This window comes from Desmodus rotundus, chromosome 2 (genome assembly GCF_022682495.2).
Source record: "Desmodus rotundus isolate HL8 chromosome 2, HLdesRot8A.1, whole genome shotgun sequence".
NCBI classification, from domain to species: Eukaryota; Metazoa; Chordata; class Mammalia; order Chiroptera; family Phyllostomidae; genus Desmodus; species Desmodus rotundus.
The window spans coordinates 203,174,991-203,200,569 of NC_071388.1; the positions used below are offsets into that span (position 1 = coordinate 203,174,991).

At 41.7% G+C, this 25,579-nt stretch overlaps 1 protein-coding gene across 1 annotated transcript in view; it reads left to right on the top strand.

Moving 5' to 3' along the window:
- The window catches only part of LOC112308011 (nuclear body protein SP140-like protein), a 53,679-nt gene that overhangs the window by 8,328 nt on the left and 19,772 nt on the right, over positions 1 to 25,579 (top strand). Inside the window, exons 3-9 of the mRNA XM_053919186.2 lie at positions 910 to 1,078; positions 3,348 to 3,428; positions 4,663 to 4,725; positions 6,073 to 6,216; positions 7,046 to 7,189; positions 7,879 to 7,962; positions 21,400 to 21,453. Of these exons, the coding sequence (XP_053775161.1) occupies positions 910 to 1,078; positions 3,348 to 3,428; positions 4,663 to 4,725; positions 6,073 to 6,216; positions 7,046 to 7,189; positions 7,879 to 7,962; positions 21,400 to 21,453 (739 nt within the window). The remainder of the gene's footprint in view (positions 1 to 909; positions 1,079 to 3,347; positions 3,429 to 4,662; positions 4,726 to 6,072; positions 6,217 to 7,045; positions 7,190 to 7,878; positions 7,963 to 21,399; positions 21,454 to 25,579) is intronic.

The window sequence follows — 25,579 nt, forward strand, 5'->3', positions numbered from 1 at the left end:
CCGTGTGCCTCCATGTGGCCTCTACAGTTGGGTGAATAGCCCTGAGGTAGGCTGGATCTGAAGTGGGTGGGCTCCATACATGTAAATGCCTTGTAGGAGTTATACATACAATATAGCATAAACTAGGAATTAAAAGTAATTTTAATGAGTGGATGAATAAGTTTAAAGATTTTCTTTACTGGAATACTAATTGACAAAATATTTCATTTCAATGAGCATCATTTAAATACTTAGATGTGAGAACATTAAAATCCTCAGAGAATGAATGTCTTGTTAGGACAAATTTGAAAGTAAATTCTTGCTATTTTTTCTCCAAAGGTTTTCAGTGTCCTTTCCTTTTTTTTTTTTTTTTCTTTTCTGTTGGTACTTCTGAAGTCTTGGAATTTAGGTTAACTTTAGTGAAAGACATAGGTGGAGATACAGAGATTCAAGTCTTCTCTTTCCCTATGAATAGGTTCACTGTATGGCAAAGCTCGCAGGAAAAGGAAAATCACCACCTGGCTTCCCTGAGCCCTCCCAGGCAAAGTCGGTCCTGGGAAAGGGTCAAGTGTTATCCAGTCAATAGAACATCAGTCCATCAGCTGCTAAGTCAATTGTTAAAACATTTGGCCAGGCTCTGCAAGGGCTATACATCATTTAACTTTGAACCCATTTTTGTTCTTCAAAATTGCTCCTCCTTCCATCTAATGTAAATGAGAACGAGGAGATCAGATTCACAAATGGGTATTTTCAAGGAGGAAGGATTTAGTTGCTCCACTTAGTAGCCATACAACATATACAAATTCTAGAAGTATACATGAGAAGATACCTATGCAGAAAAGTTGTAATACATTACAACAAATTCACCTTCTAGGGATCTTCTATAACTTGGAAGTCTGTATTTATATTTCTTCATTCACTATGTTTAAGGTGTCTAAAGAAACTTTTAAAAAAAGCCCACACATTGAAGAAGTCATATACAAAGTTCTCAGTGAAGTACAGAAGAAATTTGAACCATGCCTTCTGAAAATATTGTTCAACGAGTTCATCTTGAAAAGAAACCCTGATTTAAATCATATTTATGAAATCTTCAAAAATGGTAATTAGGTTTATTACTTACTTTTTGATGTCCCGGGCCAATTTTTCTCCCACAGGTATATATTGAGCCTCTACCATGTGTCACACACAGTGCTGGGCAGTGGGGATATAACAGTCAAGAAAACAAACATATTATGAGCTTCTCAAAGCTTATAATATAATGGATACAGTATAATGCCCATCTGGGTTCTGCTTAACTAGGCATTTAGATTCACAGGACAGCCAGAGCCACAGTGTCATCAGATTTACTGAGAAGGACAAATGACAAGAAACACAACATCCCAATGAGGCAGCATCTGTTGCTGCTCTTCTGTGGGACCCTATGCAGCTGTCCACACTACAGTCCACCAAGTTGATTACTACCTGCCTCGAGTGACAGCTTAGCTGTGGGTGCAGGATCCACCCCGATTTAGCCACGCCGTGCTCATGGGAGTGAGTATCTCATGTAGCAACTCTGTAGTCATAATGTTCCGCGACCCCATGAGGAAAGAGCCGATTTACCAGGGCCACTGTATTGGAGGAAGACCAAAAATGGCTTAGAGTTCACATCCAGTCCCTCCTAGAATACACCCAATTTACCTACCTACTGTCACTGCTCATTTTTAACTCTAAACTCAGTGTTGGCCTAGTAACCCAGAAGAGAGCCCACCTTCACCAGGTTGCCAGAGTAATGAGCAAGAAAATTTAACTTCATTTTTCCCCTGAACAAGAAGAAACGGTTTTATTAGCACATTCTATGCAGTACGTGTGATCAACAATCAGGTAATCACAAAAGCAATTGCTCTGCCAGCGGCAGGGTTATTCTGATATTATACAAAAACTACAGGTTTGATTCTCTCCTTCTTTCCTGAGAAAGCATGATTTTATACTTTTTCATTGGTTCTCAGTAAACAAGACGTTCTCCAAAAATTTTTGATTGACTTGCCTAGAAAATTGTTTTATCCTAGAGGAGTTTTTGTCTCACAAAGATCTCCAGGTAACGATGGAGAATCACAGGAAGAGGACAGTGTGAACCAAGGAGTGCAGCTGATGCAGGAACAGGCAGAACGGGGAAGGTCCCGTGTGTCTGCAGAACAAGACAGATTAGATCATGTCAGACTGAGAAGCAGACTGTGGGAGCTGATTCAAGAGGGACAAGTTTGAGAAGAGATTTTGGAAGGGCTGGCTTCTAAACCTAAGGAAGTTCATGTTATTTGCTACACAGTAAAAAGATAGTATAGGTTTATAAGGTTTATAAGTATAGGTTTACTGCCCCAGGAGATGCCCCTACCTCCAGCACTGAGGCATATGGGTTCACTGCTCCCTCAGGCTCCACTCTGGCCTCCCTGCAGAGACCCCAGGGATTTTCGGTTTATTTCCTTGCTCCAATGTTTGCTGAGTCACCTCCGTGCAGGGGCCCTGGGCTGTTGCCATGTTCTCCCCTCTGTGGCAGCCTCCCAGGTCCCTGATGAGGCCTCTTGGGATGTCCTCCAATACTCACTCCCTGCTTGTAGCTTCAGACAGTGTCCTTCCTTTGTCCTGGGACCTGAGACCCCCTGGGACATCTAGTTGTTCCCATGTCCTCTGATTTGTCTCTTTGGGAAGCACTCATCCTCCCTGACTTAATCAAACCAAAACCTTCTCTTGTCCAGTCACATTTTTTAAAGCTTTTGGGTTTTTCCTTTTGTGTATATGTGAACTGCTATAAGATCTCTGTTCTTCTCCAAAGGAAATCCCTCTGTTTATTCCTTACATTTAAACAGTTCAGCAAACACATTTCAAAATAAACAACATTATTTACGTTAATATACGCTTTCTTGGCCAGCTGAATTTTTTCACAAGTAACAAGTTCACGATGTCTCCAAAACATCATTTTTTTAGATTACTTTTTCTTTCTGAATTCTAAAGAAAGGAAGAGGGAGGGAGAAAGAAGAGAGAGAAATACTGATGTCAGAAAGAACCACCAATTTGTTGCCTTCAGTATGTGCCCCAGTGGTTAATCAAACAAGGGACCTTTCTGTTTGCAGGCCCAACCAACTGACCCGCACTGCCCAGGGATCCACAATTTCTTTGTCCTGACATTCAAGTGGTTCCTTTCTGTGTGGGAAGCACAAAGGCTTCTTTGCTGGGGATTCTCTTTTCTGTCCCAGGGGAACTCCACAATCAGGATTGGGACCCACCAAGCACTGAGTGACCCAAGGGCTGGAAATTTTCACACATGTAATTTAAGATGATGTCACTATTCTTGATGGAGATTTCTAATTGTCTTCTTGTTTTTGTCCTCTCTTCAGAGATACCAGACAAAAATTTTTTTCTAGAAAATGAGGCACAAGAAAATGAGAGGCCTGATACTCAATCAAGATTTGAACAAGGTAGGTGGAACTTGAGTTCTGATTGGATTTTGGGACTCAGGGGAGAACTGCTGAGGAGCTTGGAGAAGGCAGGGAGGGGTGTGTTCGTATGAGAGTCTGACCAGCGGTTGATCCCTGAGGAGCAGCTGTGACAAGACACCATGGACCCAATAACCAGAACAAAGAAACAGGAACCCAATGAGTCAGGAAACCAGATTTAACAACAATGCTGACCTGGAAGTAATTGTGATTTAGAAAGACCCTGGAAGAGATCAGTGTGAAGCTGTGAAGGGCTAAGAACTGTGGGCACAAAGTCAACATCCCAGAGGAGATCCTTAATGATGACAGAAAACAGGACTGATTTAAATATGGCGGAGGCTGTTTAAGAGCAGGAACATTCAAGGAGTTGGGCAATAATGTGGGGAGAGAAGAAGGGAAGTGATAAGATGTGGAGGAGGGGTTGATTGGACTTTGAGAGAAAGTAGGAAGGGAAATGAAAAACAAGAGAAAGGGGTAATGGACACAATAAAACAACCATATTATTAAGAGCTAATTTATTGAACATTGTGCTCACAGCTGCCCTTGGGGGGACAGTGTCACCATCAGCACATTTGTGGAAAAGGAAACCAAAATATAGAAAGAACATATATGCAATTAGCTTGGGGTCAAATAGGCAAGCCTGTGTTCCTAAACCTGTGCACGCCCAGATAACCTCATGGAAAAGACAGAAACCTGAGACAAAAAAAAAAAAATAGAGAAATATATTCAGAGAGAAACATATAGAAAGAAACATACTGGAATAAGTGCAGGAAACTGAGACAATGAACCTCATGAAAAGGCCAACAAGGCAGAGAAGCAGACATGCGGAGGCAGGGTGAGGTGTGAAGGGAGGTAGGATGAGGCACCAGGACTTTGCAGGAACTACAGTAAGGCCACCAGGCAGGGGCACCTCTGGGGGCAAAAACAGGTTCACTATGACCATGGGTACCAAGAAAGGCCACTGTCAGTTACCCGAGGTGCTCATGGAGGACACTCAGTGAGAACTGGCCAAGGCCCTCTCAGCCCAAAGAGGGACCTGGGTCTGATGGCAAGAGTCAGGTGGGATCCTCCAGGTGCATGTGGTCTCTGTATTGACACCTGAGGGGAGGGGATCTTCAAGTCCTACTTTGTAAGGATTAATAGGGGACTAGGGGAGAATGGCATTTCTGAAATAAACTTCAGTTTCTGAAATGAACTTCTAATCTCTTCCCCCTAGGACCTGGTGAGAACTTATATCCAAGCCTGTCCTGGAACTGCCCACACCCCTCGAATTACAACGGTGTGTTCCTAGTAACTGTTATGTGATAATTTGCGTTTTTGTCCCATGCTGGCATGGGCAGTGGTGGGACGAGGGCTGCTTCTTTTTAGTACTGATTGCCCATGAGCGTCATTCTTTGCATCTGCAGTTTCCCCAAAGATTTAGATAACAGAGCCTTCATTTTCCTGGTTGCTGGGAGGGCTGGTCCTTCCATACTCCTTAAATGCCCGTGCTGCCAGCTCCTGACAACCAGGGCCTGGACCTATTGCCCATGCAACTGGTTTCACAGTCTTCTGTCTCTGTCTTGCTTGGCTATGCTGCAGCCTTGCTTTGCATCACATCCATGAGTAGCCAGCACTGCAGTGAGAGGGGTGGGTTGGGGTGATGAGTGTTCCTCCTGGGCCAGGGTCTCTCACCTGTTGGGTCCTTCACATAGGACCATAGACACCATGTGAATCCCGTGCAAGCCCTCTCCCCTCATCTCTGGGGCAGCAGGCCTGGAGCTACTCTAAAACAGCATGCAAGGCATTATTATGTAGCCTCTACTAGGGTGTGTTGTTGAAAGAAAGATATTCTAAGTTAGTAATACACTTTTATAAAAGAAAAAAATCCTTTCAGAATGATTTCTGAAAGTACCATGATACTTTTAAGAAATCATGTTTAATCAAAAATTTAACATTTAGAAACATAAAACATTCAACATGCATCAATCAATATTGATAGATGAAATGAAAAACTTCAAGCTGCACTGAAAATAATGTTTATCCATTCATACACTATTGGGGTTGGTGGGAACAGAGTGGGATGGGTCAGTGGAATTGATAATGAGCGGAGGAGGTTCACTAAGGGGAAGGAGGTGCACTGGTCCTGCGTGGTTTACTCAGGGGTTCATTCCTTATCTATCTCTGCCTACTGACCCCTGTGAACTTGCTTGCCAGCTCCCTTGTACTGTTTCATGCTGGGTTCCTATCCTGGGGGACATGAGCAAGAGAGTGCAGAGTGGGAGCAAGGGAGAAGCCAGGTATCTGTTGTCACTTTCTCAGGCCTCAATTCTGGCAGTAGCTGCATCTCTCCCATGACGCCACTTCCCATAAAGCTGGCCAGCCATAGTCCAGCTTCTACCTACCCAGTGAACTTGGCACATAACCTCACCCTAGGTCCCTCACATAGCTCCCTATTGACCATTTTTCAGGTTGCTGCATTCTTCCATTTGGGCTTCTCAGCTCTTCCATTAACTGTGTAACTAATCCCCTAGATTAAACTGCTTCTGCTCTAAAAGCTTAGAGATCTTTGCATTTTCCTACTGAACCCTGATTGATGCAGGGAGCAAAGAAAATACCTATGCATCAAAACATTGTGTATATACAGCCCTGCATGATAAAGGACTCTCAGAGAAACTGTCTGAAATAGAAGAGATCATTGCAATGGAAACTGGTACAACCAGTAACAACAATGATGCACTAGAAAGCCAACAAGCAAATGAACAATGTGCCCAACAGTCTGATGCAGCAGGTAAGACTGAGTACCTGGGTTTGATGAGTGTGGAGGGGAATGGGCAGGTGGAGGGACTCAGTGTGGTAGATACAGTCACAAGAGTAGAACTTCAGTAATGATGGGAATGCTTAAGATGGAGAAAACATAAAGACAAAATTGATATAGAAAGGGCATTCACAGGTCACAAAAATAATTAAATACACAGGAGAAAGTAGGAAACATTACAGAGAATGGATAAACTGAAGGTTCACATAGGGCACAGCAGGGTCAGGTCAAGGGTGAAACAGGGACCCAAAAGCTTGTGTGAAGAGGATCTCGCTCTCAGCACCTCCTGTGCTGTAGACAACTACTTTGCTTCACTCTGGACCCTGCTGGGCCCTGGTGCACAATGATAAAATAAATGGAGAGAAATAAGTATGAATAGAAAAAGATATAGAGGGAAATAAATATCAATAAGTAGTAAAAATGGGGAGACACCAAGAGCACTATGTCGAGAATAGGTAAAGGACAATGAATGAAGAACTGGCAGAGAAGACCAAGCATTGTCTGATTGGAGGAGATGGTCTCCACAAAGAAAGCACAAGAGACTGCTCCTAACACCATTGAGAAGTAAAGTGTCTGCGGTGATGAAAATGGCCCAGGAATCTTCTCAGATAAAAATAGGCCTCTCCTCTGAAAAGTAGAAACAAAAATAAAAAACAAAAACCCCTGAGCAGCAGGAAAGGAGAGGGTGGGGGAGATCTCCTTGCAGCAAGATTACAGGGAGAAGGGCTTAATTGTACCGAGGATGCTCACTCCCTTTTGGGACACAAATGAAATTCTTCTTTATGGCAATTTTGTCTACAAGCAGAGCTCCACAACCATGGAATCCCAGTGAATTCCTGCCTTATAGTGCCAGTGGACATAATGAAGGAAAAGTCATTTTTTAGTTCAGGAGGTGAATTGGAGGCCCAAGCAAGAAATGATTGTAACCAGGAGTCTGATGTAATAGGTAAAGCTGACTCAAAGAGTGTGTGATGTGAATCACAGTACCAGTCAAGGGTCTGGGAAACATCATAAGGCCCATGGAGGCTGTTCGGGTGGCCTTGGTTAGAGGTAGGAAGGGGAGGGAACCAGTGCCTTATGCAGCAAGTTCAGCAGAGAAATGTCCCCTGTTATCGCAAAACTCCAAAACCAGCAATGGTCAGTTTAACTACAGATATCAGAGAGGCTATTTCTATGCAAGAGAGGAAAGTGATGGATGTAGGAGTTGAAGAAACGGGAGAAAATCCAAAAACCAAGATATGCCGTGGAGGAGAGAAAATGAAACACATGAAGCCAAGGAGAGTTATAAAGACATGCCATCATCAGGCATAATTAGTGGAAATCGTTTGAGCCAATAGGAAAGTGAAGAATTAAAATGAGAATGAAAGAAGAGGCAGAGTGAGGTGGAGGTGGGAGACAAGGTGACTGGGGGGAAGAAGAGCTGCAGGATGGGCACAGCTGCCCTCTGTGCCTGAATCTCACCACCTTCTGTGTAGGACCTGGAGCAACCTGCAGGCACACACCTTAGGGCACAGACAGGGGGACCTGAGTTAGCTTAACTTCTAGGTCTGCCTAGTGCTCTTCTCGTGGGCTTTCCTGTCCGCAGGCTCCTTGGAGCCTCCCAGAAACTCTAAATGATTTTTGTCCTCTGTGCAGAGATCAGCAGTGAGGACTCCGTGGAACGCAGACACAGAGAAGAGCCCCCAGAAGGTTCCACCTCAGCAGTGAAAAGGAAACCTGGTAAGGAGGTGGGAGCTCGAGGCTTGGGCTGCAGGAACCTGAACCAACAGCTACTGTTTCCTGCGGCATCTGTTCTAAGTTCATTCTGCACCATGGATCCAGTTTATCCTGGAATCCCACTCTCTGCATTTTACTTGACCACTTTGGGAAGTACAAGACAGTAAGAAATCATTGTATGTATATATATTATTTTATGGTGAGACTATTTATTGATGAGTCCTATTAATATATGCATCTGTATATTGATTACATAGTAGAAATAGGCTAGCAAAGTAATGAGCTTGTTTTAAAATTAACTAATTGATATGACTATTAAGTGTTAAATTTATACAATTATTTCTAAAGAAAAGAGAATGCTAAATATTTTTATTGGGAGGCCATATTTTCATCTAGTCATAAATTTTGAATATTGTCAAAGACAACTCATTCCTCTAGTGTTAGCAGAAATCAATAAAGTGTTTCAAAACCCAGTTTTGTTTTTGACAGAGTTCTTCAGCAAGTCATGAATATATAGTGACTTTTTCAAAGGACCTGTGCAAACAGTGTCTCACTTTTTCCTGTACAGCAACCCCTAAGGGTAAGCAGGATGGACAGTGTGACCCTTGTTTCTAGATGAGCAAACACAACCACATAAATGTTTCAAAGTCTCATGGAGATAATAGCTTCCTGGATCATTTCCTTTGTAAAACTGCAGTTTGAAACGGTTACCACAATGTTGTTTCCCTCGTCCTTGGGCAGCGTGAGTGGTCGTGAGCGCTACAGCTCTTCGGTGCACAGACTGGCGGTTGGTTTCCTCCTCCTTTCACAGAGGATTTTGGAAACATGCCATTTAGGAAAACACACTAGGAAATGTTACCTGTTCTTCAGGTTACAAAAGTACAATATTGTAAATCATATATTTATTGTAATACCTCACTATGTCTATCCATGTAAAATACAAGTTTGCTCCAGTTTTTAGAGAGTGCACATTCTGACTGTGTCTTAGTGTAGGCAAACTGCTCTAAAAGGAGGTTTTGTAGTCGGTCTAAGGCTCAGACACAAGAGATTACTTCTTAGCTTTGCAAACAGCCCGAGGGGCACTGGTGAGGGAGAGAAGGCTCTGTACCTTCAATACAAGATTTCCAACGTTTCCCCACATAAGAAACAGCAGATGAAGGAAGTGTGAAATGGCAGTAGAAGGGGTAAGAGGAGGAAGAGGGAGAAGTGCAGGGAGGTCAGGTTCAAACAGAGCAGCAAATTATCTCTGCTCTGGAGACAGGAAATGAAGCAGGGTGCTCCAAACAAGTGACTAATCCACCAAACAAGTGACTTAGTAGGACAGACGGGGGCGGCCTGGATGCAGGTCATGATTTGCATGAGTGTTCAAGATGTTTTGGGGTTTTTTTTACTTTTTATTTTATTTTTAGCTTTTACAGTTGTTCCAATTATTTCCCCTTTAGCCCCCCTCCACCCAACTTCCATAGTCAGTCCCCACCCCATTGTCCATGTCCATGGCTCCTTCATATACGTTCCTTGCCTAACCCCTTCACCTTCTTTCAAACACTCGCCCCCTCCCTCCTCCCCTCTTACCTCTGTCAGTCTGTCCTGTGATTCTATGCCTCTGGTTCGATTTCCCCAAGTTTTCTCATTAGTGGATTTCCTGAGGGACTGGGGGTTTTTTTTCACTCACTGAGTCACATAAATCATCTTATTAATTTGTGCAGTGATCAATATCCTTGACTTCAGAATCAAGTGCTCGCCATGCTAACCTGCACAGGATATGAATGTTAAGGTTGCAGCCCTGGGTGACAAGTGTCCAACATCAAATGTACAGCTTTGTTTTCCTCATGAATCTTCTGCTGAGCATACTCCATATGTCTTGATCCTATTACTTCTAGGATACTCTTTATCTAAAAATAAAAGGCCTTTCAAAGTGAGAGGCAACAAGCATTTATTTGAGGTCAAAGAATAGCTGTTTGGGAAAGCACTCATTGACACAAAAGCCCAAACAGTGTTCTGGTGAGGAGACAGGATCCAGGGATTTATGTGAAAGGAAAGGGAAATAATTACATCAACAGAAGGAAGGAATTTCTATTGGTGAATAAAATAAGCTAACATAGCGATGCTAATTCTATGCAATGTTTTAAATGTTTTAGTCAGGTAGTTATCAGTCCAGTAGTCATAAAGTCTGCTTTCTTGTTGTCCTTGAAAACAGTTCTTTGGGACACAATGTTGCTTTAGACTCCTCGCCAAGATTCTTTTCCCGTTTTAACAGTGCGATTGCTTCAGGCATAAGAGGTGAAATGCAGTTCTGGGATGATGGCAGCTCTGACTCCTTTTTTTTTCTATTTTTTTAAATTATTTTATTGTTGTTCAATTACAGTTGTCTGCATTTTCTCCCCACCTCTCTACCCTACCACAGCCAAACCCACCTTCCTCCCCTACTTCCACCTCCCCCTAGGTTTTGTCCATGTGTCCCTTATAGTAGCTCTGACTCCATTTTAAAGTGGCTCCATTTATTTATAATTTTTCAACTTTTCTCTGTGGATAAGATCTTTCCTGGAAAGCATCACTGATTAATGACCAGAAAGCAGTGATCAGTTATTGAAAACATCACCAGTTCTCCATTGTTAGGTGGCTCATTTGGGGAATGTTGTGCCTTTGTTGGTCCCTCCTCGCCAGAGAGGCTCATTCCCAGGATGCCACGACCCATGCAAGAAGGAAAGTAGTTTTCTCTTTTGGGGGGGGGGGACCTAGGCCACATTTGAGCAACAAGAGCACCAGAGCAGAGGAAAGCTTTACTGTCATGCTTCTTTCAAGGAAAACATCTGCAGTTGCTGAGGTTTCTCATACAAAGTCTCATGGGCCTCAGTGATTATTTCAAAAACATTGAGTGACCAGTGTTAGAGCGGCGTCTTTATAACACCTCTGCAAGCAGTCAGCTGAAAATAAAGGGTCGTGTGGCAACAGTGGGCACTGCATTTAATTATTTGTCTTATACCTAGATTTTATCTAGTTTCATTTTTATTTTATCAGAGGTCTTTCATCCAAGGGCAACAAAAGGTATTAAAACAGAGCAAATCTCAACTTGTTCAGCTAAGATATGGTCAAAGACAATTGTATTATCTAATGTTATCATACAAGGAAATTTAAACATTTTTCTGGGTGACCATTGCTGGCGTGATCACTGTCAAGGAAAAAATATTCTTCTAAACCTTTAATGGGGCTGACATCACCACGCACTAAACATCCTCGACTACGTGTGTAACCAGTTTTATGTTTTGACCTGTGAAGGAGGTTGAAAGACGACACCCAGCCCTGGCCAGTGTGACTCAGTTTATTGGAGTGCCATCCTATAGATCAAAAGGCGGTGGGTTCGATCCCAGTCTAGGGCATGTACCCAGATTGGGAGTTCAATTCCCAGTGTGGGCACATTCTAGAAGGCAACTGATCAATCTCTCTCTCTCTCTTTCACTCTCCCCCTCACTTTTCTTTCTCTAAAAAAGAATGAAAAAATGTTCTTGGGTGAGGATAAAAAAAAAAAAAGATGATGCCCAATGTTACCTTTCCAGACAAAAATTAAAGGTAAAAAGGAAACAATAACTATTATAGTGAGTGCTTGGCCTCATATGATTTGTGAGACGAGAAGGAACTAAGGTAAGGAAAAAAGAAATATGAAGGTGTTGATATACAGGTCTGGTCCAGAATCTGCATTAATTGTCCGTAACAGATATCATCTAGTTCACTTCTCATTAATTTTATGTTTTAATTCTTCTGCATCCAGGCCTCATTTTTGTATAACAATTTACATCCTTATCACACCCAATATTCTGTGGAATCTATGAAAGCCAAGTAAAATTGTGCTTCGGGATAATAGTGTCATTTTTTTAAAATCCTCATCCAAGGATATATATTTTTTAATTGATTTTCAGAAATAGGAAGGGAGAGAAAAAGAGAGAGAGAGGGAAACAACGACGAGGGAAAAGCCTTCTATCGGTTGCCTCCCTGGCTGAGTCCCTGACTGGGTATCACACCCACAACTTAAGTACAATATATTCCCTGAGTAGGAATCGAACCCATGACCTTTTGGTGTATGGGACCATGCTCCAACCAACTGAGCAACCCAGCCAAGGCTAAAAAAATAATGTCATTTTTGTGTGGCCTCAAAAAAACATTTGATTCTGGACTACATTGTTAGGAGGAAATGCATTGAATCAGCTGTTCTTAACCCAGCACACTTTATTGATATAAAGCAGTCCTGTATTTTCAATATTTTATTTATTATTTTTAATTGAACTTATTGGAGTGCCATTGGTTCACAAAACCATATAGGTTTCAAGTGTACAACTGAATAAAACATCACCTGCACACTGCATTGTGTGCCCATCACCCCAAAGAAAGCGTCTCTCCCTCCTCATTTCCACCCCCCCTTTGCCCCCCTCCACCTACCCTCTGCCCTCCTTTTTCTCTGGTTATTACCATACTGCTGTCTGTCTGTGTGTTATGTATGTGTGTTCTTTGACCAATCCCTTCACTTTCTTTCATCGGGTCCCCCAACCCACCCCTCTGACAGCTGTCAGTCTGTTCCATGTGTCCATGCTTCTGTTTCTATTTTGTTCATCAGTTTATTTTGTTTCATTAAATTCCACATATAAGTGAGATTATATGGTATTTGTCTTTCTTATGGTATTTGGTATTTGTGGCTTGTTTCACGTAGCATAATTTCCCGGTCCATCCATGCTGTCTCAAAAGGTAAAGTTTCCTTCTTTTTTACAGCCACATAGTATTCCATTGTGTAAATGTATCACAGCTTTTTTACCCACTCTTCTTGGCTATTATAAATAACAATGCAGTGAACATGGGGTGTGTATATTCTTTTGAATTACTGTTTCAGGATTCTTAGAATATACTCCCAGATGTGGGATTGTTGGGTCAAAGGGCAGTTTCATTTTTAATTCTTTGAGGAAACCTCATACTGTTTTCCACGGCGGCTGCACTACTCTGCAGTCCCACCAACAGTGCAGAAGAGTTCCCTTTTCTCCACATCCTCACCAGCACTTGTTTGTTGATTTATTAATAATAGCCATTCTGACCGGTGTGAGGTGATATCTCATTGTGGTTTTAATTTGCATCTGTCTGATGATTAGTGAAAATGAGGATTTTTTCTTATGTCTATAGGCCATCTGTATGTCCACTTTGGAGAAGTGTCTATTCAGATCCTCTGTGCATTTTAAAATTGGATTGTTGTCTTCCTGGTGCTGCATTGTATAAGTTCTTTATATCAGGGGTCCCCAACCCCTGGGCCACTGACCAGTAGCAGTCCGTGGCCTGTTAGGAGCCAGGCCACACAGCAGGAGGTGAGCCACTGGTAGGGAGTGAAGCTTTCATTACATTTTCCACCTGAGCTCTGCCACCTGTCACAGTGGGCGGGCAAGCAAGCAAAACTTCATTACCTACCACCTGAGCTTCAGCCCCCCTCCCGTCCCCTACCCTGTTCATGGAAAAATTGTCTTCCATGAAACCAGTCCCTGGAGCCAAAAAGGTTGGGGAACACTGCTATATAGCTTGGAAATTAACCCCTTACCTGATATATCATTCACAAATATGTTCTCTCATGCAGTGGGTTCCCTGTTCATTTTGTTGATGGTTTCTTTTGTTGTGCAGAAGCTTTTGAGATTGTTGTAGTCTCATTTGTTTATTTCTTCCTTTGTTTCCCTTGCATAAGGTGATATATTGTCAAAAATATTGCAACGAAAGATGTCTGAGGTTTTACTGCTTATGTTTTGTTCTATGATTTTTATGGTTTTGCAACTTACATTTAATTCTTTTATGCATTCTGAGTTTATTCTTGTGTATGGTGTGAGTTGGTGGTCTAGTTTAACTTTTTTTGCACATACCAGTCTAATTTTCCCAATGCCATTTATTGAAGAGACTGTCTTTACTCCATTGTATGCTTATACCTCCTTTGTCAAATATTAATTGACCATAAAAGTGTGGGTTTATTTCTGGGCTCTCTCTTCCATTCCATTGATCTATACACCTTTTCTTATGCCAGTACCAGGCTGTTTTTATTACAAGAGGCTTGTAGTATAGTTTGATATCAGGTATCATGATACCTCCAACTTTGTTCTACTTTCTCAAGAATGCTGAGGCTATTTGAGGTCTTTTTTCATTGCATATAAGTTTTTGAAATATTTGTTCTAAATTTGTGAAATATGCCATTGGTATTTAGATAGGATTTGCATTGCATCTATAGATTGCTTTGGGCAGGTAGACATTTTAATGACATTAATTCTTCCAATCCATAAACATGGTGTATGCATCCACTTATTTGTGTCTTTCTCAATTTCTTTCTTCAGTGTTCTATAACTGTCTGAGTGCTGGTCTTTCACCTCCTTGGTTCAGTTTTTCCTAGGTACCTTTGGTTGAAGTAGTAAATGGGATTTTTTTTTTTCATTTCTCTTTCTAATAATTCAATATTGGCATATAAAAATATAATCTATTTCTGAATATTAATTTTGTATCCTGCTACTTTTCTGAATTCGTTTGTTAGATCTAGAGTTTTCTGATGGAATCTTGAGTGTTTTCTATGTATAATATGTCATCTTCAAATAATGACTGTTTTACTTCCTTCTTTCTAATTTAGCTGCATTCTATTTCTTTCTCTTGTCTGAATCTGTGGCTAGGACTTACAGTTCTATGTAGAAAAAGAGTGGTGAGAGCAGACACCCCAGTCATGTTCATGACCCCACGGAAAATACTTGCAGTCTTTGAGCATTAAGTATGGTGGTGGCTGTGGGTTTGTCATATATGGCCTTTATTATGTTGAGGTATGATCTCTCTATTCCCACTTTGCTGAAAGTTTTCACCATAAATGGGTGCTGGATTTTATTGAATCTTTTTCTGCATCTTTTGATATGATCATGTGATTTTTTTCCCCTTCATTTTGTTTATGTGATGTATTATATTTATTGATTTGCCGATATTGTACCAACTTTGCATCCCTGGAATAAATCCCAAGGATTTGGTTTGCTAATATTTAGTTGAGAATTTTAGTGTCTATGTTCATCAAGAATACTGGCCTATAAAGTGTCTTTATCTAGTTTTGGAATTGGGATGATGTTGGCCTTATAAAAAAGAGCTTGGAAGTCTTTCCTTCTCTTGAATTTTTTGTAATAGTTTGAGAAGGATAGGTGTTAGTTCTTCTTTGAATGTTTGGCAAAATTCACCTATGAAGCCATCTGGTCCAGAACTTTTATTTGCTGGGATTACTGCTTCAATTTCATTCATTGTAAACAGTCTATTCAGGTTTTCTGATTCCTCTTCATTTAATTTTGGAAGATTATATGTTTCTAGGTATTTATCCATTTCACTCAGGTTGTCCAATTTCTTGGCATATAGTTGTTCATAATATTTTCTGACACTCTATGGTGTCAGTTGTCACTTCTCCTCTTTTATTTCTGATTTTTCTTATTTGGATCCTCTCTCTGTTTTTCTTGATGAGCCTGGTTAAAGGTTCATCAATCGTATCTATCTTTTCAAAGATCCTGCTTTTGCTTTCATTGATCTTTTGTTTTGTTTTTTGGTCTTTATTTTGTTTTTGTTTTGGTTTTTTGTCTCTATGTCCTTTATTTTTACTCTGATCTTTATTATTTCTTTCATTCTACTTACTCTGGACTTTATTTGTTCTTTTTCTAGTTCTTTCAGGTACAGGGTTAGATTGTTTATTTGAGATTATTCTTGCTTCTTGAGGTAGACCTATAATGCTTGAACTTCCCTCCCAGGACTGCTTTCTTCCTTGATCTCACTGTTAGCCCATTTATCATTTAATAACATGCGCTTTAACCTCCATGTGTTTGAATGTTTGTCGGGGGAAGAGAGGGTTGTAGTTGTAGTTGATTTCTAGTTTCATACCACTGTGGTCAGAGAAGATGCTTGATATGATTTCAATTTTCTTGAATTTGTTAAGATTTATTTTGTGTCCTAACACGTGGTCTATCTTTGAGACTGTCCCAGGTGTTCTTCACAAGAATGTATATTTTGCTGCTTTGGGATGAAGTGTTCTGTAAATTCCACTTAAACCTATTCAATCCAGTGTGACATTTACGTTGTTGTTGCCCTGTTGACCTTTTGTTGTCTGGAACATCTATCAATTGATAACAGTGAGGTGCTAAAACCCCATACTAAGATTGTATTGCTGTGATCTCTCCATTAATGTCCTCCAATATTTTCGTTATATATTTAGTTGCTCCTATGTTGGGTGCATATATGTTTACAAAGGTTATATCTTCTTGTTGGATCAATCCCTTTAGTATTACTTAGTGACCTTCTTTGTCTATTGTTATAGCCTTTGGGGTTTTTTTGTTTGGTTTTTTTATATATTTATTGATTATGCTATTACAGTTGTCCCATTTCCCCCCCTTCATTCCACTCCATCCTGCCCACCCCCACCCTCCCACATTCCCCCCCTATAGTTCATGTCCATGGGTCATACATATAAGTTCTTTGGCTTCTACATTCCCTATACTATTCTTACCCTCCCCCTGTCCATTTTCTACCTACCATTTATACTACTTATTCTCTGTACCTTTCCCCCCTTTCTCCCCCTCCCACTCCCTTGTTGATAACCCTCCATGTGATCTCCATTTCTGTGGTTCTGTTCCTGTTCTAGTTGTTTGCTTAGTTTGCTTTCGTTTTTGTTTTAGGTGTGGTTGTGAATAACTGTGAGTTTGCTGTCATTTTTACTGTTCATATTTTTTATCTTCTTTTTCTTAGATAAATCCCTTTATGATTTCATATAGTAAGAGCTTGGTGATGATGAACTCCTTTAACTTGATCTTATCTGAGAAGCACTTGATATGCCCTTCCATTCTAAATGATAGCTTTGCTGGATATAGTAATCTTGGATGTAGGTCCTTACCTTTCATGACTTCAAATACTTCTTTCCAGCCCCTTCTTGCCTATAAGGTCTCTTTTGAGAAATCAGCTGAGAGTCATATGGGAACCCCTTCATAGGTAACTGTGTGCTTTTCTCTTGCTGCTTCTAAAATTCTCTCCTCTTTAATCTTGGCTAATGTAATGATGATGTGCCTTGGTGTGTTCCTCCTTGGGTCCAGCTTCTTTGGGACTCCCTGAGCTTCCTGGACTTCCTGGAAGTCTATTTCCTTGGCCAGATTAGGGAAGTTCTCCTTCATTATTTGTTCAAATAAGTTTTCAATTTTTCGTTCTTCCTCTTCTCCTTCTGGTACCCCTATAATTCGGATGTTAGAATGTTTCAAGATGTCCTGGAGGTTCCTAAGCCTCTCCTCATTTTTCCAAGTTCTTGTTTCTTCATTCTTTTCTGGCTGGATGTTTCTTTCTTCCTTCTGGTCCACACCATTGATTTGAGTCCCAGTTTCCTTCGCATCACTATTGGTTCCCTGTACATTTTCCTTTGTTTCTCTTAACATAGCCTTCATTTTTTCATCTAATTTGCAACCAAATTCAACCAATTCTGTGAGCTTCCTGATTCCCAGTGTATTGACCTGTGCATCTGGTAGGTTGGCTATCTCTTGGTTGCTTAGTTGTATTTTTTTCTGGAGCTTTAATCTGTTCTTTCATTTGGGCCTTTTTTTTTTTTTTGTCTTGGCTCTCCTGTTATGTAGTAAGAGGTGGAGCCTTAGGTGTTCGGCAGGGCGGGGTAATGCTGGTCGCTGCACTGTGATATTGTACATGAGGGAGGGGCCGAGAGGGAGCAATGGCACTTGCTCCACTCTCTGCCAGTTTTCAGTCACTCCCTCCACTATCCACAATCAAACTGGGCTCCTCTGGTGCTGATTCCCAAGTGGGTGGGCTTGTGTACATTCTAGGGCCCTGTGGGTCTCTCCAATGAACTCTTCTGTGAGGCTGGGAGTTTCTTCTGCTACCGCCTCAACCCCCACAGGTGTTTTCAATCAGAGGTTTGAGGCTTTATTTCCCCGCACTGGAGCCCTGAGTTGTGTGGTCTGCTTCGCTTCTCTGCCATTCCTTCCTGTTTATCTATGTGCGAATGTGGGGCCACAGGGTCTGCCAGCCACCACCTTGTGGGGTCCGCCAGCTGCAGCCTGGCCTGCCCCATTCCACAATCCGCCACCTCACTGGGTCCGCCAACCTAGGCCTTGCCATGAGTCCTCTCTGCCCTGGCTGCCTGTCTCCGCCCTTCTACAGGTCTGGATGAATGTTTCTTCTTTATCTCCTTGGTTGTCGGACTTCCATACAGTTCGATTTTCTGTCAGTTCTGGTTGTTTTTTGTTTTTAAATTGATGTTGTCCTTCTTTTGGTTGTGCGAGGAGGCACAGTGTGTCTACCTATGCCTCCATCTTGGCCAGAAGCCATGGCCTTTGTTTTAAAGTCTACTTTTTCAGATATAAGTATTGCTACCACATTGCGGGGGGGGGGGGGGGGTTGCTTCCATTCAGAAGGGTTCAATCTGATTGGGACTCTCTGTGCTTCCTGAATTTGTGTTGCTTTTCTTCACCGAGTTAGGGAAGATTTCAGAGATTATTTCTCAACAGGTTCTCTATTTCTTCCTCACTCTTTACTCCTTCTTGTGTCTCAATGATGTGGATGTTGTTATGCTTGATGTTAGCCTTTCCTCATTTTTAAAAATTCTGTTTGTTTTTTGATGTACTGTTTGGGTGCTTATTGTTATCTTGTTCTCTAAATCACTGATTCAGTCCTCTGCTTCATCTAGCCTGCTGTTGTTGATTCCTTCTAGTGTATTCATTTCAGATATTGTAGCCTTCATTTCTGACTGCTTCCTTTTTTATGGTTTATATTTCCTTTTTAATGCGTACTATCTCTTTGTTTAAGTTCTCACCGAAATCATTTATTCTTCCCTAAGGTCTTTGAAAATCCTTACAACCATTGCTTTTAACTCTGCATCTGGTATTTTGGTTGCTTCTATTTCATTTCATTCTTTTTCTGGGGATTTGTCTTTACTTTCACTTGCAGCATATTTCATTGTCTCTCCATTTTGGCTCTGTGTTTTAGGAAGATCTACTCTGACTTCCAACCCTGTTATGATGGTTTTATAATGGAGGTGTCTTATTGAGCTCAGTGTCACATTCTCCCTGATTACATGAATTCCATGCTCCGGGAATGTTTTTTGTGTGTTATGCACACCATGCTGTTGTACAATAGTTGATCTTGAATAATATTAGCCCTTGTGGGTAGAGTTATACCTTCAGGCTTGCTGACTATAAAGGTAAACCTTAAACACCATGCAGGGGAGGCTGTACAAGGGCTTCCCCTGAGGAACAGTTGTTCCCAGCAAAGTCTGTTGCCTGCCAGAATCTCCTTGTGTGTGCCACTTGTGTGGCTACCTGGGTCTAGCTCTGGCGTGGTCTGAAGCCCATAATTGAATGCATTGATTCTGGGTCCCCTTGGGCAGGGTTCAGGTACAGGTCAATTTCAGATATTTGTGTGTTACTGGCCTTGGACTACCTGTCCTGGAGCTACTATGCTGTTTATTTGTGGCTGTGTCTGCTGGACCTGGGTGTGCAAGGGAGGGACCAATCTGTGTAAAAGGATCAGCTTCTCCCAAAATAGAGCTGAGGGTAGATCTATAAAAGGACTGAGGTTCCCTGAGGTTTGCCTTTACCTCTCAGGTATTCCACCTCCCCCTGAGGTAGCCTGATCTTTCTCCAGAGCCTTCTGAAGAAAGACTGTAATGTTTCCCCAGGCTTGGCACAAACCCTTCCTTAGGTAATGAGCTCAGTAGTTAATAGCTACCAAGATTAGGAGGATAGGGCTAGTGGGTCGCCTACTTGAGGATCACACAGTCAGGCACTCAATGAGGGGAAAGTGGCCACTATTCCAGAGCTAAAGCACTCAGTCTCTGCCAGAGTCTCCAACTCTAGTTTCTCTTGGAGGGGCTTGCTGCAGGCTTAGATTGGGTACAACCAGCCATCCCCTCTGTAGGAGCAAGCTAAGCTGCCCCAGGATCAGGGGGACAGATCGAAAGACTATCTCAGTGAGGGTGTTGCCAACCTAACCCACAGAGAGGACTAAGTACTTTGTCCTTGTCCCAGACAGTAGCCTCCAAAGGACTTACCCTTTGAAGTCCCAGCCACTCTCCCTTCCCCTCCCAGAAGTAAGGAGTGGGGGATCTGGCACTTGGCAGGGCTGATCCAGACAGTCTCCCATTGGGAGTGGTGCCCACAAGCCTGTAGTATGGGCACTTCTTGCCCATCCTGGTGTAGTACCAGCTGAGTTCACACAGGAGATATAAGTGGCCCTACCCTGACCCCGTGATGTAGCCACACACCCTATCCTCAACTCATCTTGTTCCTGGACAAAAGCTTCCCAGGAAACACAGTCTGAAAGTCCCAGCTCTGTGCAGCTCTCTTGTCCCCTTGCACCACTGTACTCAGCAGGATGGTGCCAGACAAGTCATTCAATATGTTATAGGAGGTGGTGTCAGCTGTGTGCTCGAGGAGGGGGAGATGAGCCCTCTTTCCAAAACCACACAGGTTAGTCATTGTCTAGATCTCCACCAAGAATCTCCCCAGAAAAAGAGGACCATGAAAGTCAATGCTGACTGTAGCCAGCAGACCACTCTGCAGGACCCAAGGACAGCAGATTGGGTTCACCAGCAGTCAGAGACCAGGCATCACACTCCACTGGCTGGTGCTGTAATAATAGGAGTGCTCACTCCTGAAAGGGCAGTGTCTGGGTCTCCCAGGTGGACTGCATCCCCATTGATTTTCACCACCAGATGCTATGCAGGCTCCTCTTACCATTTCTCTTGCCCTGAGTTGGGGATCCCTGTGTGGGGTTGAGACCTCATGCTCCTGGAGAAAAAGAGCTTTGCAGCCACAATATCCCTCTGGCTGCTGCTGGGCCTGGATGCAGAGTCTAGACCTTTCCACATCTCTGCCCTTCTTACCACTCACTCTGTGACTTCTGTAAATCCTTGGTTATGATATTTCAGTTCAGCTCGCCTTCAGTTGGTTATTCAGGTTGATTGGGCTGGGAGGAGTTGAGTGTAACTTCCACCTACTCTGCAGCCGTCTTTGAACCCACCAACCCAGCACATATTTTTGATGGAAGTCTGTCTTCCAGCATGTCACAGCTGTACAAAAGATTTTGTACAAACTTTTGCACAAATTGCTTCATAATAATTGTAAGATCTAAACAGGATATGATACCAGTTCCTCCCACTGAGTACAAAGTATTTAAAAGTATTTTTCAAAGTGCTATTGGGAGGTAAAGGAAGACCCAGGGCCAATTCTGAAGTCATACTTCAATTTTAGTAGGTTTTCAGTAACTCAACAACAATAAAAAAAATTCTCAAAAAAATGAAAATAAAAACAAATAAGAGAAACAATAAATCAAACATCCTTATAGAGTCAAGCCTCCTGTAGTTTTAATTATCCTAAAATATGTAACTTTTATTTATTCATTTCTGTTTTCTCACCACCACCTGTTATTTTGTAGGTACTGTGGATCCTGAAAGTAGCTCTACTTCAGAAAAGACCAAGAGGAAAAGAAGTAAGAATAAGATTTTACTTGCTTTTGATGTGAGAAATAAGATTTATAATGCCAGTATGTTTATTATTATTATTATTATTATCATTATTTTACAATATTGTGGTTGGTAGAATGTTGGTTCCTCAAATTTGTCTATGTCCTAATCCCTGAAACCTATAATCTGTTATCTCACATGGCAAATGGACTTTACAGATGTAATTAAACTAGGGAGCCTGAGATGGGGGAGATTATCCTGGATTACCTGGATGGCCCCAGTACACTCCCATAGGTCTTAAAAAGTGGAGAGCTTCTCTTGGCTGTGGAGAGAGGAAGAAGTGACTATGTAAGAATGGTCAGAGAGGTGCAATATCACTGGCTCTAGATGGAGGAGGGACCTTAAGAAGCAGGAAAAATCAGGGAAGCAGATTGTCCCCTACAGCCTCCAGAGAGGAATGAAGGTCTGCTAAAAACTTGATTTTCTCCTCAGTGAGTTGGTGTCAGAGTTCTAACTGATATTATTGTAAGATGATAAATTGTGTTGTTTTAAGGCATGTTTATAGTAAATTCTTATGGGACCAATATGGAAATAATATAGACTTTGGTTCTTAGAAGTGGGTTATGGCTATAAAGCATTCCTAAAAATGTGGCAGTGGCTATGGGCAGGGAGAAGAGGCTGGAAGTATTATAACTTGAATGGTTAAAAAGATCCTAGATTGAGCAGTTTGTAGAATGTGGGTGCTGAAGACCTAGTGAGGACTCAGAAAGAGGGATGAACTTGAGAACAACAACCTTTGTTGTCTCAGAAAATACAAAATCATCCTGAACAGCACACACACGGAGGTTTCAAGGTGTGACTGCTGAGGGCTCAGAAGGAAATAAGAATATGTCTTAGAAAACTGGAGGAAGAAGATTCTCATTATTCAGTGACAAAAATGATAGCCAAATCCTTTTCCGGAGATATGTGGAAAGCAGAACTTTCTGGATATACACTAAGGAGATGTCTAGGTGATGATGATGTAGCTGGTTTATTTTTGCTGCTTATAGTAAAATGTGAGAGAAAAGAGATAAACTGAGGGTAAAATTGTGAGGCAAAATAAATCGAGATGTGATAATTTGGAGAAGTCTGAGCCTGTTCCAATTGAAAAAGATGGTAAAATTAGAAGATTCGCTGTCAGGCAAGTGTGCTCTATAGAATGACTGAGAGTGTGGCTGTATGACTTCTTGCTAGAGCCTCAGAAGTAGCAAAAAGCCAGAGTATTCAGGCACAGAAAGGTGCTTTGATGAGATGATGTGTGTGAGTGTGACTCAGGTCCCTTCAGCCATCTCAGCAGAAGCCAAAAATAGGCATGTGATTATGTAGGGAAGATCCATGGAGGGGCCTTTTGTCTAATGGAGCAGATCCCCGTGACATACATGGGGGACCTATTTGGTTCTTGACTATTTTGTGCCAACAGAAACAGAGCTCTCCATGTGTAATCCCTGGAACCTGGAACCTGTTCCTTTACAGGGAGAAGGAGACTTTGAAAATGTGATTAAGTAAATGATCTTGAGATGGGAGATTACCCTGGATAATCTGAGTGGCTCCAATCAAATTAGATAGGTCCTTAAAAATCAGAAAACCTTTCCTTCTGTGCCAAGGAATATGTGCCTGTGGAAGAACGATCAGAGAGATGTGGTGGGGCTGTCTTTAAAGACGAAGACAAGGGGACAATGAGCCACACACTGAGGGCAGACTTCAGACACTGTAACACAATTACAGTTGCATTGCATATCTGAGTAAAACTATTCACATGTTATTGTTTTAGTTTAATTCAGTACATTATGCACTAGGCATTATAAACATTTGACATTTTCCAAATTTAAATATAAAAACTTTTATTTCATTCCTGTTTTGATTTGCATTACTATGATTTTAGTGTATTTGAGCATTTTTCATTGGTTATTAATTATTTGTTTTTCTCCTTCTGCAAATGCCTGGATATGCCTTACCAGTGTTGCTGTTATGTTGGTCATTTTTTTCAAAACCATGCTGAACAAGAATAGGTATGCTAATATATCACATAGGTTATATTTTACATTTGTGTGTTAATATTTTGTCTCATTTGTTGATATTTTTTCATTTGTAATATTACATTTTGTCCTAAAGAAGTTTTATAATTTTATAAAATTTTAAATATGTCAAAATTTTCCTTTATGGCTTCTAGGTTTTACAAAATTTATAAAAATATTTTTCATCTCAAGATTTTAAAAATATTTCATATTTCCTTCTACAATATCTTATGTACTTAATACTTTTTAATACTTAAACCTGTAATTCACACAGGATTTGCCGCTTTGTGTATGATATGAGATAGTAGTTACAAGAATTACCCCAACACTTTTTTTCATGAATTGAAATGTCCTTTCATGTGCCTTTCTTTGTATTCATGGACCTAAGAATAGTGTTCTACTCTGAAAAACTGGTCTGCTTATAATTCAGTACCAAATCAGTTTAATTACAAAGATTCAAAGTAAAATCTGCTTTACCGATTCATTATGTTTTCTATTGCAAAAAAAGAAAAGATACATTGACAGAAAAAAATTGAGATTTCAGAAGTTCAGTGACACTGATCTTCTGTGGCCTTAAAATCTAATCAAGATTTTCTCTTAAAACCACCCCAATTCCTTTGGGAATTTAAAAGTACAATAAGATGGTAGCAAAGGTAAACATGGCTCACCTCACACAACCACATCAAAATTACAACTAAAACAGAACAACCATCACTCAGAACCATCAGAAATAGAGTTAAATGGAAGTCTGACAACAACAATTAAAGAAACCACATCCATCCAGACTGGTAGGAGGGGTGGAGACATGGAATGGGCTGGTCCCACACCCACTTGTGGTGGATAAAAATTTGGAAGGGATATCTCAGGAGCAAGGAGTCACAGGCCTAGAGCAGGCCCCCCAGCCCAGGGTTCCAATGTCAGGAAAATAAGTCCCCATAGCTTCTAGTTGCCAAAACCAGTGGGGATTGAGTCGGTGGAAGAAACTGGAGTCCCAAGCAGTCCTTCTTAAAGATCCCACACACAGACATAATCAGACTCACTCCCACTAAGCTCTAGCACCAGGTTAGCAGCTTGAAAGGCACTAGTGGCACATAGAGAGGAACTGACGTACCTGGCATCTAGGCAAGAGCTGGATGACAGCATTCTCCCAGAGAGGCAAGCAGAGGCCATTGTCCCTTTTCTGAACCCTCCCCCCACAGAGCAACAGAGCCAGCAGGCAAGTGCCATATCTGAGACTCCATTAACCTGGTGGACACTGTTTTCCCCACCTTGGAGATACCTTGAGACTCTGTCCCACCAAACTTACAGCCCACCCACGCTGTTAAGAGTGACTTTTCCATATGAATAGCTGGTCTTGGTTCATGATTCATAATTTCTTAAATCCTCTCAAACAAGCAACAACTGGCCTCAGTGAGCCTCCAGACCCCATATTTCTTGCTAAGTGGACCCAGGCCCAGCACTGGAGGGACAGCTTGGCTTCACCTGGGAATCTCCAAGCCCAGCACAAGTAACAGCCATCTAAAATTGCTTTAGAGCTCATGCAGGGTGCCCCAAGGCAGACCACAGGTGGAAGCTGACCTTGGCCTGTACCACCTGGGAAACCCCAGAGCCTGAGTATCCAGTAGACAGCTACAGACCACATCAAAGCACCACCACCTACCCATGCACAGCTGATCCTCCACGGAGGACAGACGTTTGTGGTCATTGCTCACAGCTAGTCCTTACAGTTGACTGGCCTAGGTAAATAGTTCCCATTGACTGCCAATGGCAGTCAAGGCTCAACTACAAGAGGATAGTATACTCAGCCCTCATGAAGAGTACACCTGGAGTACCCAGCTTGGGTGATAGGGGAGGCTATAACATTAGACCCTACAGGACACCTACCACATTAGGCCACACTACCAAGACTTGGAGTCAAGCAGCTCTACCTAATACATAGAAACAAACACAGAGAGGCAGCCAAAATGAAGAAACAAAGAAACATGGCCCAAATGAAAGAACAGAACATAACTCCATAAAAAGAACTATAACAAAATGGAAATAAGCTATCTATCAAGTGCAGAGTTCAAAACATTTGTTGTAAGGATGCTCAAGGAAC